Source organism: Diadema antillarum, unplaced genomic scaffold (genome assembly GCF_040938485.1).
Source record: "Diadema antillarum isolate AM-2024a unplaced genomic scaffold, OU_Dant_1.0 scf00000071, whole genome shotgun sequence".
In the NCBI taxonomy this organism is placed as follows: Eukaryota; Metazoa; Echinodermata; class Echinoidea; order Diadematoida; family Diadematidae; genus Diadema; species Diadema antillarum.
Genome location: NW_027270960.1, coordinates 8,342,258 through 8,358,989, shown reverse-complemented (window position 1 = coordinate 8,358,989; position 16,732 = coordinate 8,342,258). Strand labels below are relative to the sequence as shown.

General features: G+C 37.2%; 1 protein-coding gene across 4 annotated transcripts in view; it reads right to left on the bottom strand.

Moving 5' to 3' along the window:
* Positions 1-8,514: 8,514 nt before the first annotated feature.
* LOC139716917 (MAGUK p55 subfamily member 7-like) overlaps positions 8,515-16,732 on the bottom strand; it is a 97,835-nt gene continuing 89,617 nt past the window's right edge. For all 4 annotated transcript variants that reach the window (XM_071628436.1, XM_071628439.1, XM_071628437.1 and 1 more), the window contains 6 exons: positions 15,318-15,401; positions 13,060-13,146; positions 12,141-12,221; positions 11,282-11,484; positions 10,462-10,602; positions 8,515-9,743 (listed from right to left, as the gene is read on the bottom strand). In XM_071628436.1, the coding sequence (XP_071484537.1) occupies positions 9,567-9,743; positions 10,462-10,602; positions 11,282-11,484; positions 12,141-12,221; positions 13,060-13,146; positions 15,318-15,401 (773 nt within the window). In that variant the 3' untranslated portion in view covers positions 8,515-9,566. The remainder of the gene's footprint in view (positions 9,744-10,461; positions 10,603-11,281; positions 11,485-12,140; positions 12,222-13,059; positions 13,147-15,317; positions 15,402-16,732) is intronic.

Genomic DNA, 16,732 nt, shown 5'->3' with positions numbered 1-16,732 from the left:
GTAAACCTGAGAGCGATTTGGTTCCTTCGCACATGTCGAGTTCAAACAAAATCGAAGTGAAAAGGGATGAAGATCACATTTTTTTTTTTTTTTTTTTTGGTCAGCATCTATCTCGAAAATCTTACTTGTGGTTTTGATTTACAAGATAAACATTCAGTGCTGAAGAAATCTATAAATTACGAGCATCAATCTGCTGTAACGATTTCAGATACTTACATTTCGGCAGAAAGCGTGCTTGTTCTCTCCCGAAGTTCGAATTAAGCTTCAAATCAGTCCGAGTGTAGAATGACCATCGAGTGATATCCGTTCTAGGTCATATGATGTCCACGGTCACACATGATTATGAAAGAGGATAGGATATCTCTTCGAATTCTTTCAGCGTCATTAACGCGCTGCTATAAAGCCTCGATGCATCGTTCGCGCGTGCCTTAATTTGCCATGCGAACAATGTGACAATACATCGCATTCGTCGCTCAAGGTTTCTATTCTAAAGCCACATTCCGTCGTCGCCTAGCCTTACACACGTCATGTGTCTTCTGCCAGAGTCAAAAGCGACATTAATTTTATTGAATCAAAGTCTGATCAGCTCGTACTCGCTAGGGAGAAATTCACTGCCTCAAACATATCGCACATTCAGTATGTTGTCGGGCAACTTTACAGTGAAACGGCGCTATTATAATGTTTCATCATTATACCTCATTAAATTTTGCATGTCTCGGTGGACCATTCTTTCATGACAACATGGGAATTTTCATTTTGAACTGTCGGGGCCTTTGTGCCCGATTCAAAAGACTTTTATGCTTATGCTTGTCTCATTTTACTACTTTGATTAAAGCAACTTTGAACATGGAAGTGTTTCACGAGCGACTTTGGAAACCTGTGTCTGGGTATTTTCCTAACTTTCAAACTTAGTGGTCATTGCAGGCCTAAATAGATGTATAAATCCATGTCATATCGCCTTTAAAAAGTGTAGGGATTGCTCAAGGAAGAATGAAAGTCATTTAATATATATATATATATATATATATATATATATATATATATATATATATATATATATATATACATATACATATATATATATATATATATATATATATATATATATATATATATATATATATATATACACTCGAGACCTCCTATTCAAGAGATGAGATTCGCTGTCATCCATTACAGCTGCACTGTCCTGTTAATAGTATACCTCTAGTACATAATAGTATACTTTAGCAGCATGCAAAAAGAATAATACTGCATTCCACCGATGTTTCTACAAGTTTGATTCGTTCGTCCATCCATTAATTAATTAATTAATTAATTAATTACTTAATTACGTAATTCATTCATTCATTCATTCATTCATCCATTCATTCATTTCTATCTCCAACAGAAATATATGAATATAAATTTTGAAAGAAAACCAGCCCATATATGGTTATTAACGTTATACCGCAAAACAAAGGAAATTCATAAGTATGCAAAACATTTTGAGTATTGCTGTGTAAAGCCCAGGAGTAATGGACGTGAGAGTTAGATGATGTTTTGACAAAGCTATAGTCTTACAAGCGTATATCAAATGCCGGTCAAGGATGATGAACCCATGATTACATATTGGGAAATTCTTCATTGTATCATCATATCGTACAAGTATAGGCCCACATACAATGGACGCCGATGACAATGAACTGACAACTCTCAATAATGACAATGCGCTCTTTTCATTGGATTTTGTTGTTTCACCGACTGAATGGCTTGCATATATTGGGTCGAGTGATCGGAAGGAACTTCAATTTAGCTAAATGGAACAAAGAGCAGTAAGAGCGATTGTCGTCACGAAAGAATTTAAAAAGGAGAAGGGGAAAATTGCCTTCTCGATCAACAATATCTACTATCAACCTCGCTTTTATAAATCAAATTCAAAGTGAATGGAGAAAACCCTTTGACTCAGTCACGCGAATTTCGATTTACGCAAGACAATTAAAACATGCCGCCTTGGGGCCCCCAGGGGGAGCAAGGTGTAAATTTCAACAAATTAAGCAAAATCAGTCCAATGATAATAATAACCAATACTTATGTAGCACTTTTTCTAAACAGACGCAAAGCACTTCAACAATAACAAAATACAAGAAATCAGCAATATTTACAGAACAAAACAAAATAGAGAAAGGACAAAGCAAAACAAATAAACAATGACTTTAAAGTTGTCAGATCACTAGCAGTGGAATTAAGTACAAGCTATAAAGAGGTCTTACTTTTGGAACAAATATATTTTCAACAGTTTTTTTTTAATTGATCTGTGTTAACTGCTGATTGGATATTTGTGGGGAGACTGTTCCAAGATTGTTGTTGTTGTTGTTTTGAAATAAGAAAGAAGAGAGGGATTGTGGTGCTGCAATATAATACTGAAGGCACGACAAATAAGGAGATGAAAATTAACAATTAAGGCCTCCTAAGAATGCTACTGGCCAAGTTTGGTACATGGGGTTTTCAAGAAGAAGATGAAAATGTTTAAGCACAACAGACAATGGACTCCAGAAGAAGAGTGATCACAATGGGTCACTTTGGCTCAGGTGAGCTGAAAGTGGATATACAGGTATCTTTTTTTTTTTTTTTTCATTTAAGCTCTTCATTTGTAAACCAGACATCACAAGACCAGTGCATCAATTCAAAGTGTTTAAAGGTAAAACATGGTTCTGGTAGTAAACTTGCAGAATTGTTAAATTTTGCTCCAAAATGTGCACTTATGCCTAAGAAATGTGTGAAATAATGCTGTTATAACAAGATATTCGTTGGGTAATGATGGAAATGCAAAATATTAACCAAAAAGGTTCGCTAAGTCTCAATCTCAGAACGGGGCCAGGCTAACTTGGACTCGGCAACAACTTGGCCTCGCTTTATCAGGGGGCTGAGTTTTCTTTTTGGATTTTTGTTTTGGATTGTACAGTGTTGTACAATGGGATCGCTTCGCATTCTGGCTGGTCGAAGTTATGGGTTAAGAACCTCTTTGGAGCTCATACAAGATGAACGTTCGTCTACGTATAAAGTATGGCGATCACGAACTGCATGTAAATCGTCTGAAATAGGGCCAAGTTGTCCCTGAGACCAAGTTAGCCTGGATCCTTCTGGAATAAAAGTTGGTATACCAACTTTTATTTTAGATTTCAAAATACTCCAAAACAGCTCATCATCCCGGCAAATCGCTTCATCCACGTAGGTTTCTTGGAAGACACTTTCGATGGATTTCAAGCAAATATGAAATGGTGCAAGATGGGTTCTCCAATCCTTTCCAGAACTATGTTTTCACTTTAATATTCATTGCAGTTGCTGTAATGTGCATAGTTACAGAATGCCGTACAGAATAAGCACTCAAGCATTCTAGGTGAAGAGTCGCAGTGTTAGAGCATAATTTTATTTGTATCCATGACAACTGACATTGATATAATATAAGTGATGACTTCTTACACTAATGCATCGGGCACATGGAAATGAATGTACACACAGGGCCTTACAATGGCAATGTACATCTAGCATATTTCATAATTTGTTCCATGACAACAACAAAAAATCCAAATGCCGATACTCACTTTCTCTGTACAAATATAAGGATGGGAGATTTTAAAAAAAAATGTGCATATCTCCAACCACTCTTCTCATAAAGCACTTCACAATGCACCAGGAATATTACTTTGCATCACAGAAATTAAATGTGAAAGAAACTTATCTCGACTGATGCATTTGCAACATGAATAATGACTGTGCCATTCGCACTCATCTCCACTGTAAGTTGAAGCTCTCAATAATTCTATGAACTTGACCACTAATACTGACATAAGTTTGCCCGGAAGCTGTGTACAGATAATATTGGCCAAAATAGCATAACTGCTTGCATACATCCTGGCAAGCCGTAAGTCTCTGTTTTTTTTTTTTTTCATTTGTTTGAATCGACCACATTTTCTTTCTTGGTAATTGTAATTGAATACAGAGGCAAGAAATGTGAATACATATATTTCAAACTAAACGTTACATTGCTTTCATAACACAGAACTGACAGTAAGCAGTGATGCATGTGTGTAGCTTTACCATTACCTAGGTCTCTTGAAACTTATGATGATTAACTGTATTTCAGTATATCTATGGACAGTAGTTTGCAATGAATGGTAATGTTTACCTAAATGCCATTTTTGGTGCGAGAAAATGTTAAAATACTGTGAAGCATATGCACTCAGAGCAAATTGTATCGCCTACAGGGAGTGTTTGAAGAATACAACAATTTGAACTAACACTCGGTAAGTGCTGAATTTGGAATCATGATTGTGCACCAGAATGCTAAAAGTATTTTTGCGTAAAATATTTATTCAAATATAAAGCCTGACAAGTTCATCTATCGAATGTAAAAAAAACCCCAAACACAACTGAGCAGCAGTCCAACAAGTCTTGTATATACTAAACCACAGTAAATAATACTGTTGTCAAATTAGAAACAATTCACAAGTAAAATATTGCTACAGCCCGTTTCATGCCTGTATGTAAATTCTTGTACTTCCTGCGTATCAGCAAAACACAAATTACAAGGGAGACAAAGTATGAATAGAGAAAGTGATAAGCAACACCTAACAGTCTGAACTTGGTATGGTGTAAAACATACAGCTGACTTCAACACAAGTCTTTTCTGAGACATGTAAAATTACATTGTTGATTGAAATTTGGAGACATGAGGTTTCAAAACACAAAACAAAACAGAGGACTAAGAGGGAGGAAAAATAGAAGATAAACAAGGAGTCCAGATTAAATCTATAAATTTTAGTATGTTATTTCATATCATATTCTCAAAGCAGCAAATGGTTTAAAAGGAAACATATTTGGCCCTCCTTGTTTTCATTCCCACTTGAATTTTAAATTTGTGATATGATGCCACTGTACAGGCATTGCTTACTTCATGGTTTGATTAATATCCCGTAAAGATCAAACCGTCACAATAAGAATTGAAAGGGACATATGTGGGGTCAAGCCATAGAGCTATGTACCTCCATGAACAGACCATGCAAAATGCTTATCTCTGCACAATGGAAGTTGTCATATTTGTAAAACTACCAGCTGAGTCAAATACCAACTGAACTATGTGATGAATAGATTAATTGTATGCGTGGTCACAAGTATTCTGCTATATTTTAAAAATACTATATGAATACAACTTTTACATTTTACTACCCGGTATTCACAAAACTGACAAGGGAATGATCTAAATTATTCTCAACTATTAAATGGACAAGAGGAGTTACAGTAACATATCAATGAAGACATGCCCACACACTACAGTCTAGCCATGGAATACATGACAATATCTAGTTGTGAAATATGGACAGTTTTTACACAAGTGAATGAGCAATTATATCCATTCTGAGTGTTCCTGCTCTGTTAGTCTCATCATAACAAAACTGCATCAACTGACTGTAAAATAAATGGGCTTCTGTGTAAATTAGTAGCATATCAATTCTAAATATATCAATAAGTTATATGATAATACTATCAAATTGTATTACACTTTTAAAAGACAGTTGCTTTCTGTACCATACACACTAAACAAAAACATACAAAACAAAAAGGCTAAAAGTGAACAAAAACTGCAAATAATTACAAAATATACAGAGCAGAATCATTGATTTGCATAAAACAAACAGGATGAATGTCAGCGGACAGTATACAGATTTGTTACTGGTGTATCAATGCTTGAAATAAATAATATGTCCTAGCAAAGTCATCAAGTAAACATTTTTTTAAAATCTTTCATTTATCAAGTAAACATTTGCCACAGACAACTTTGTCTATCAAGTCACATTGTAGTGCTGTACACTGACTAAAACATAAATGAAACATTTTCCAGCACACAACTGCTTGAGAAATTCATTCTTTTAAGAAAATTATCTGAAGCATCAACTGTACCTCTCATTTGTATATCAAATATGAAGCTAAGATCTTATCTAACAAAATGTTTGATGGAGACTTGTAACATTCCTTGCCTTCCCAGCTCCTTGACACCATGTTTTCCTTCCTATTACCAAATGCTTTTTTTTTTTCTTGGTAAATTACCACTATAATGAAAAGGCACCTGACTTTTATCAAGAATGACAGTGTGCAATTTACACATAATTAACAAAACCTATGGCAATGCATCAGTACATTTAAGTTTGTTGTGTTTGGCATATTAATAGCACTAGTTAAAGGCATATCTTGATGAAAACAAAGAGTCATATAATTACTGCAAAAAAAAAAATGGTAACTGTGCTTAATTTCAATTTCTATGATTTCATTTGGAAATGAGCAAGCATCCTTGATGTTTCTCCTCTGAAAATTCTATCCACCTGATCAGATTTTTTCACCTTCACTTAACAAATATGGAATAATAACGTGAGCTCAACTGGACTACAGTAAGAACTAACAGATAATTTTTTGTACTGTATCAAAATGCAAGCAGAGACATTTCTTGATACTGAATTTTACGGAAGTTGGTACGAGTGCATGGATACTTTTCCCTAATTAAAGTCAATCAAAATTTACTTAATGATATGCCAATAATGTGGACATTATTGACTCTAATAGAGATTTCATTTGTGGCGAGACGCCCCAGGAAAACATATGTGGAATACTACAACTACATGGCAGTGCAATAACGTCACAAGTCCATGACACAGCAGGTACCTTGATGACTATAAAGAAGGTATAGGAAGCCTGTCATGCAGCAAAGGCGTATCTCCGCCCACACCTTACTCTTAACTCATTAAAACAACATCAATAACACCAGCAGAGTTTTACTCCCATGTACACACATATCAACATTTTCTAGCATATGCACCAACAATATACATACAGATATTACACATTAAAATGCTTCATATAGCTATATCATATATCATTTTTCTGTGTATACAAAATTATGCACAGGTTAAGTTCATGATTTATATGTCATAAGCCACATATTGGCAACTCAGATCGTCCACTAACCAGCATTCCACACATCTAGGCATGCAATGGTTTAAGTATGAACAGGCAAACTTAAATGTGAAAACAATGTGAGCTGTGCTATAAACTACTGCCACTACATTAAGGGGAAGAAGCAGGTGGGCCTTTCTGGGACATACTGGTAAACATGTACAGCTGAGAATGCATACCTATGTAGCTGGATTAATAAATGATATTTTGACTGACTGACTGATTACACATCCAGGCATTATATGCACTCTTGAATACACATTAAGACAGGGGGAAGCGAGCCTAGCAGCTGACTCGACATCAAAGCCTACCCTGGTCCGGCGAGTTCTGCTCACACTAGGTCTATTTCAATGACAGGATCATGACTAATGCAGCGCTGCACACATCAGGAGCTGGCAAGGAGTAAGAGCTTTGCCTGAGAGCACATCACACAGTGGGCGTGGTCAAGGATCATCTCCTGGGCCTTGGAAGAAGGGGTCTTTCTGCGCACCCTTTTCTAATTTAAATATACAATGTATACACTACCTCAGTATTGTCTGTGTTTTCTATGGACCAATAAATTTGGGGTGATTTTCCTAATTAATGAATATTTGATGGGTTGGCATCAAAGAGCGTTGGCTCATGCGAGTAACGCTGGCCCACACACATATCAACATTATGAAAACAGCGAAGAACACTTTTCACTTTTATACTTGTAGATCAGGAGGTCTATGACTTAAAGGATATTAATGCAAATTTGGGAAGGATGGGCTTTTATTTTACTAGTTACAATGACGTTGTTGCTCCTTGTTTAAATGTTACCAGGCACTTTCATAATGTACATCATATCAACATCATCTTGCACAAAGGCAGAAATTATGATTAAAGTTCTATGAAGTGTCTTCCTCCTGCATAATTGCACTGCATGACTAATTGCGTTTGCAAGGGTGATAATCAAGACAATTTAGTTGCTTGATATAAATATATTGTTGACAATGATGGTTCCTTTCGACTCAAAACAGCAGTGAGATACATCACATATTACTGAAAATACGGAAAGATGAATTGTATGATCTCCGAAGATGAATTGGTTAGTGATTATTATGCAAATTCAGTTATGTGATAAATCTTGACTATGATTGTTGTTTTCTGATTCACAGCAGCCATGAGATATATGATGTATCTATGACAAAAAGAAAAGATGTTGGCCTATTGGTAAGTAGCGCATGCACATCCTACATTGCTCATTCTGATATTGGCAATAACCTCTCAAACTATTTCTCTTGCAGTTACAGTGTCATGGGAAACTTCTTCACACACATACAACATCTGTTGCCTTGGTAACGATACATCAAGTCTATCCCTTGACTGTGTTATGGTATATCCATTCCACTATACAGATAAAACATTTGTGCTCTAAATCTACTGCAAAATGGTTTTTGATGCAAAGGCTTGCTCATGTCATTAACTTACTGTCACACTGAGACATCATTCAGTGAATGCAACACTTCATGTCCTTGTGTAAACAATTTGAATCACACCGTAATTTTCAGTTTGCTTGTGTTACGCTTTCTAACTTGGGAGTGAATGGATTCCATACAAGAAGAGCTGCCAATATCACATGATGAAAGCAGTGGGCAGAGTCTAATAATAGCTGTCGAGTACTACAAGTGACCAACACTCAGTGTGCCATAAAACCTTCTCAATGCCTTGGTAAAATACAGCAGCTTACTGAGTGCTTTGGTTAACTTGGAAGAAAGGTTTGCATATTAAGACACTGTCATCGCTACTATCATTCATTCCCCAGGCCTCTTATGCAAACTTGACGACACGGTCTAACCATCAAAGCCACTAGCACAAACTGTCATAAGTTGAACACATAAGAACTATGTTATTCTGTATCACAGTCAATGCAATTACCCATGAAGCCCCAAGAAGGTTAATCTGGCTATATAGGGTACAATCTGTATGCTACATACATTCAAAGATTATTGCAAAATAATATCTGTCATACATACGAACCATTGATCACTGATCCATACACTATTTTCTGGGTATGCTGGAATACTGCACAGCAACATGTGTGTGATGCTGTAGGGGCACATCCAGTAGACTCAGTCTATTCTCAGTGCATAAAAACAGTCTTCTTCTTAACTGAAATAGGTGTTAAACTTTTGATTTCACTACAAAATATAAACGAGCTTCTACTCTAACTGTCTTCTTCTTGTTCACTTGAGCAGTTCTTGGATATTAGGAGCGGGAACTTCAGAATTCTCTCTTTTTTTTTCCCCCATGGCACTTGTGTATAAGAAGACAAGAGTCAGTTTATACTAACACATAGTCATTTCATTCTGAAACACAAACTTGCTACAGCAGTTTGGCCACCGACATGCAGAGCGATGCAAATTTTACTAACAATGTGTGCACAGGCAAAGGCTTAAGGGGAAACATCAGATCAAAGTGGCTGCCTAAGAATGACTCCCATTCACATATACATGACAGTCTAGAACTAACAAGCGGGACTAGGACTATGGTAGACTTTCATTGTGGGAAAAGGTTCTAGGTCCACGGTGAAGAGACTTCTTTTTTTTTTTTTGGGTCTATCTCAGCCACTTGCTCGGCACCCACTGCTCCTGTGTCTGGACTCGCGAGATGACCGATTTGAGCTCCATGAAGGTTCGCTGCAGGTTGTCGTTGACGATGGTGTAGTCAAAGTAATGCTGGTACATCGTCTCCATGCGCCTACCGACCTGGATCATGTTCACGAGGTCCTCGTCCTGAAAGACAAAGCGGAGAAGCGAAAGCATCCAACTGATGAGTACATTCTCAATCTTTTTTTTTTAGAAGCCGGTAATTTGCACTCTGTACCAACATCTCATCCTCACGTTACTGATATGACCGCCTTAAACTGCAATTAAAGACCTGGGCCCTGTTTTATGAAGAGTTAGAATTGATTATTTAGTTGATTTCAACTGTAAGTCTATGGAAGTCTTGTGGTAATGAAATTTAAAATCGATTTTATCTTTTGATAAAACGGGGCCCTGGTAGCATGGGAGAGAGAATTGATCTTCAATCGATGGAACCCACCTTTTATTAGGATTGTTTTGTTTAACTTTGTTTTTGGATAAATCATTGCTGAAAACTTATCTATTTACTCAATCCTAATTTTGTTGTTGTTGTTATATTATACGTACATAATGCTGTATTTTGATTTAATATTCTTTCCGTATCAATGCACTTAGAAATGTCAGTATCAAGTGCTATATAAGGTGTTACTTATTATTATTATTATTATCATTATATCTCAGCCACTGCAAAACTGCTTTTCATCAAATAAACTTTGAATTCCACTTAGAATTGTATGCTCTTTAACATGTCATAAAGTAGTTTCTAGTATCTCGCAAAAAGTTATAAGTTGAATCCTCATCTCAACCAATACTATACCATCCTTTTAAACTGAGGGCACAGTAAAGTCTCTCTAGCATCACAACATACCATGAAGGGTCTCGTGTGCGTCTTCTCTACAGTCACCATGGCTTTCTGCGACATTCTTGTAGCACGCAAGGCGTCAAGCGAGGGCGGTTTGACGTATATGACGTAAGGCTTCAGTCCAGAGTTCTTTAAGATCTTCAGGGCCTGCAAGAGACAACACATCACAGTCAGTGAAAGGTGAAGCTGATAAACTTTAATGGAAGACAGGCACAATACAAGCCACACAAAAGTACAAACAAACAAACAAACAAACAAACACAAGAAAACCCCACTCTGTTCAAATGGCATCTCAGATAACTATGTATGTAAGATTTGTCTAAAAAACCTATGAGATATGCCTACCTGTATATTCTTTTTTTGTTTAAAGAATAGTAGAATTGCATGTTGCAAATAGTACCTGTGGTAGTTATCTCTGGTTATCCTGGCTGAGCAATAAGCTATGTTGCACAGAACCAGGTATAAAAATCAAAGGCATTTTGTACATATTTCTGTTTGTACTTCAAGTTGCACAAGGTCATCTTGAATTAGTTGCATTTCAGTAGATATCCCAATCAGGATTGTTAATATACTTCAGTGCTTTGCAATTTTCATAGGTGTCTGTCATCACACAGATCTCAGAAAAAGACAATAATTAAAGAAATCCTCTTCAATCGCTGGCCAATGCAGGTGTTGGCATCTATAATATTGTAGATGCAGAAATCAAAATCAAATGTCTGGAATCTGTATGATTCTCAAAGCAATATCATCCTATCTCAAGGTGTAGGCATCATGCAGAAATCAAATGTCTGGTACTTTTAAGATTCCCAGAGTACAATTATCCTACCTGTGGATGCACACACAGCAAGCACGTCCGGCCTTCATCGACCAGTCTCTTGGTTGCTAGGATACTGGTGCCATAGAGATGACCCTTGTACTCCCCGTACTCGATGAGGCGGTTTTCCTGAATGGCGGTCTCCATGACATCGCGGGAGATGAAGTAATATTCGGTGCCATCTTCTTCCATGATCCGTCTTGGCCTCGAGGTGTCTGCAGTCGCAACATGCAACAAATGATAAACACTTTAGCATCATACAGAAAACTTTCATCATTTGGGGATGATAATAACATAACAGGAGGTTACAGCTCTACAAACCTTTAATCTCTTCAAATGTAAAACTATCTTTGCAAATACTCTTTCTTTCGCTTGATACTTAGCAACTTACCCTTAATTACCAAATATTTCACTTTGCGACTGCTAACCCTTTTGGCAACTATCATCTAACTAGACTTAAATTCCCCTCAAATCTGTGAAAGTCAGACAAATTGGTTTGAGATTATATACTTTTCTCTTTGAAGTATGTGCATTTCTCCGAACTGCCAGAAAAGAAAGACAATCATTTGCACAATACAATCCCTTCATCATGATTGAGCAAAATTTAATCCCACATCTCTGGCATTGTGTTTCCCTGTTCAATTTCAAAACTGAAACCTTCCAAGAATATCACATTAACAACCCACAGAGTGCAGGGGAGAATATATCTATGCTCCCGCTCTGAAATATATGCATCATTACCACATAACTCTAACACTGCCTATTATAAAATAAAGTGGGACAGTGATATTCTAAGATCAGAGGCGCTGTTTCACCCTCATGCTTCTGATTTGAAAAGAAAGAAAATGACATAAAAGGCACTGTAACTTACGGGGGATTGCACTTCCAAAGGTATCAGGATCACAGGCGAGCAGTCTCCTCTTTAACTCATTGCGTCCCACGCCAGGTGGACCTAAAAGATCATAAGAGTTAATAAAATGACAATAGTTCCGCATCAGTCTTATAGGTATGAACTTCTTTTTTTTTTCTTTTCTTATTTATTTCTTTTTTTTACAATGCAACATGTCAGGGAATGTCTTAATTTGTAGATTAAGAAGAAGAACCAACTTTGGGCCAACTGAGTCATCTTCTTTCCTATATTAACATGTGTAACAAAATTCTATTTGTTTGACATTACTGCATGCACATTTCACAATGCCACTTTGAAAATCTGGCAAATACAGTGAATGCAATTTTTGAAACTGAAAGTCAATTCATGGGGTTAATGAATGGCTGAAAGGAAATAACAATGAGATGCTTTCTGGTACATGGTTCAAGAGCTATTTGAGTAAATGCAGTGACAAACCTCATCACCAGGAAATTTTAAGTTTTTGTATGTACATATTGGTGTAAACATAGCAGTAAATACAGTAAATAGACAAAGTCCTGCTGAGAAGGATTTGTGTTGGACATAATGCACCTAAGCATTGACTAAGCAATCATCGGTTCAGCAATGGCTCCAAGGCTCAACTTACAATCAGTACAGTGTTCTGGGCCTTGACCAAACAATCTATGGTATTGGGCCATATCTGAGCAATGGTTGTATTTGACCTGGGGGCATTTCATGAAGCATTTCGTCCGACAAAGTTGTCCGCTGAGGATATAAGTTTTAGGCCTTGTCTGAGGTGACATTATAATGCCCCTTGGCTCAAACTGAATCCTTGAAGCAGTAAGTCTACCAGCACTGGACCTGTGCCTTATTTGATCAATGAGTGACACAGGGCCCCTCATGTCTCTGCACCTCCACTTACCAATAAGCACAATGGGCCTGGGCCTTGATGGACTAGCCTTGTAGAGGGAGACTTCCTCGTAGGTAACAACCTCCTCTGTGTCGTAATCTTCAGGGCAATATTCAGATCAGAGAGGACATGTTATCATTCACAAAGGTACAAGTATTCATCTGTAGTTACTGACGCAGCAGGAAAACATTTTCTGATTCATGAAAAGACTTTATGAATTTCATCATATACTTTTCAACAAATGATATACACAATGAAAACCTCATTAAAATGAATTTGCTGCGCACGTCAATTCATTATATATATAGTTTGAAAATGATAATTTTTACATTGTTTATCTATATCATTCACCAATATTTCGAAAATATTAAAAACTAGAAATGTCGCTATGGCGACTGGTATGCCTCCGCCATAATGCATGATTCTCCTAATAGGTCTATAGTACATGTGGACAATGTGTGATTACATTTTCACAAAATTGGCAAAATATTAAAATGACATGTTTGTCACAAATGTATTGAATGTTTACCTTCCTTGACCTATGTTTAATTGGATGAATAGGAGAGCATGTATTTGGGGATTTAAGAACTTTAACTTGACATTGACCATTTCATAAGTTTATGCACTGAGTAATTTTCAAGGTAAGGAGAAAAAGCGCAATTTCTGTATTGAACAGTAAATTGTTATCATTTTCATCTGGCCTTTGATTTATAAGAGAATCACTGTCAGGCAGAACATACATAAATTCAGCATGTACTAGGTTTCAAGATAACTTGAGCCACTTCCGAGATATGGAGAAAGAAGTAAGTTCAGCACTTTCACTTGATCTTTGACCTTTTGACCTTTGACGTTCTTGGCAAAAAAAAAAAATCCCAGAGAATCTCTATTGGTTTATACATGCATACCCACATCGAGTTAAAAAAAAATCCTGCTGGCATTGCATAAATATAAGGAAAATAGTAAAATTTTGAAGTATTGCCCTTGACCTTTGACCCCTGACCCCATGAACCCTAAATTCCCTAGATAACCACTGCCAGTCAGTAGATGCATATATACTATGTTCCATGAAGATACCTTGAACAATTTCCAAGATACAGAGAAAAAAGTGAAATTTTAACATTTTGCTTGACCTTTTGACCTTTGACCTTTTGACCTCATGACCCCAAACTTTCACCAGAGAATCTTAATTGGGTAGTACATGTATACACTAAGTTTCAAGAAAATATCTTCAGGCATTGCATAGATATGGGGGAAATAGTAAAATTTTAAGCATTTGACCTTGACCTTTTGACCTTTGACCTTGAGCATGTGCACCCAAAAGTTGATAGGCACAACTTCACCCCCTAATACACATACATGCCAAGTTTCATTAGGATACCTCAAAAGGTTTTGGTAGTTACCCTGTCCACAAAATTCATTACGGACGGACGGAAGGACGGACGGACGGACGGAAGGACGGACGGACGGACGGACGGAAAGACGGACGGACGGACGGACGGACGGACGGACGGAGAACCCGAAAATATAATGCCTCCGGCACCACTTCGTGGCGGAGGCATAAATATGTATATTCATAGTTACTTAATTTTCATTGATTTGACCTGGAATTTACAGGGTCTATTACATGTTCTTGTGGTATCTTACAATCAAGAACTAGCCTGTACTGAAAATTCACTAAATCAGAAAACTAGCACACATTCACACTTTCTTTTCTCAAAGTAATGTTTCTATCTTAGGGCTCTATGTAAGGCTATGTTGATGACCTCAGCTAATGATCAAGAGCACTGAAGGGTGTTCATGTGACCAGTTTTTCCAGACAAATTTTGACAATTTCTCTCAAAAATATACGACAGTGTCAATTCCACAACCTTTCCGGAGCTACAGCCCTAGGTTGTGTCAGTTTGCATCCAAAATCCTCACCCCCATCCAATGTGAATATGAATTCACATGGGGATATATATGACAAACCATGTCTAATCAAACAAGGGTATGAGGGTCTACACCAATTCCAGACCTGTCTAGGGGCTCTACAAAGCTGAGACACTAATCCTACGTCTAGACAATGTATTTTAAGGGGATGCTCCCTCTCAAGAAAATTTGAGCAAAGGCTTCATGTATATTTCAAACTCACATATTTAATGACGAGAAAATACAGATACACTTAACTTCCCTTTTTTGTTTCTTCTTTACCTTTGACAAGCACATTGCACCAGGGAGGTGGCTCTTTCCACCTCCCTGATTGCACACTTACAAAGTACCAGGAAACGTACCTTCATTCTGTCTGGCCTGGTACATCACTTTCTTGACTTTCCTCTTGTTACTTCTAAAGCTGCTTCTGGCACTTATTCTTACACCTAGACAAAGAACAAAAATACCATAAAAAGAATCTATTAGTCAAGAAATCTATGTAGACAGAAATTGTACATGAAAGAGAAATTTGTATAATATTAAGTAACTAGGATTTTTTCTTTTAAATGTGCTTTCATACCCATACTCACGCATTAACACCACATCACAACATACAAATAAGCAATCCCAGGATAAACAGAGAACAAACCTGGCAATCTATACATTTACGTAATACAATTTCATTGACAATGTTTCTCTAGCAAGATTTTAACTGTGCACACATGACATACCTCTGTAAATAATCTCAAAACCCTTCCATCATTCGTGATAGAATGCAAGCATTCTCATGAAACACTACTATTGTGCTTGTGAGCAACAAAGAAATTTAAACAAGAGACCACATAGATCATGTGATAGAATGCAAGCATTCCAAAGAGACACTACTATTGTGCTTGTGAGCAACAAAGAAATTTAAACAAGAGACAGGGTTCCCCCAGAAATTTGAAAACAGAATTCCATGACTTTTCCATGACTTTTCCATGACTAAATTGCTGCTTTCCATGACTTCCTTTCTGGCACGATTTCCAAAATCAGACACGTTATGTTGGCCTCCACCTCCCCTCATAGCCATCCGTTCCACCCACTATCTTACTCATGACATGTACATCTATTATCATTAGTATATGTCCCGGGAGTTATGTAGAATTTGGGATGTCACAAAACTGGGGAAAATGCAAATCATGAACACCAATTATAATAGCAGAGTATGATCACAGAGTATGAGAGTTGCGAGACACGACAAACTGGAAAGCTGCCATAGCCAAGAGGTAAATGCAATTCCATGACTTTTCACAAATTTTCCAAATTCCCTGACTTTTCCCTGACTTTCTATGACCACAAATTTTTCCAGGATTTTCCATGACTGTGGGAACCCTGAAGAGACCACATAGATCAATGTGCAGAAAAATCCATCCATTGGCTTAAAAAACAAAACAGAAGACCTTCAGTTGGCACCATCAGTTGGGACACTGAGGTGGCTTGATAGTTCTTAGCATATCTGCCTTTCATTTGAATGGCTCAGGTTTGGGTGTGGGTTCAAGTCCAGGTGAGTCTTGCTCAGCAATGTTGTGTAGTTCTATACTGTCCCTTCTGGCAAGAGGCAAAACACTTTGTCCCTCAGATAGGACATAAAATGGAGCTCCCATGTGTGAGAGAGTCACAACCCATGCACGTAAAGGATCCCGATTCATTCATTCATCACAAAGAGCAGGGTGCATACTACATGTACCTTCTGATGAGGTCCCAGCTCCACTTCCACCCTCCCCCCTCCACACAT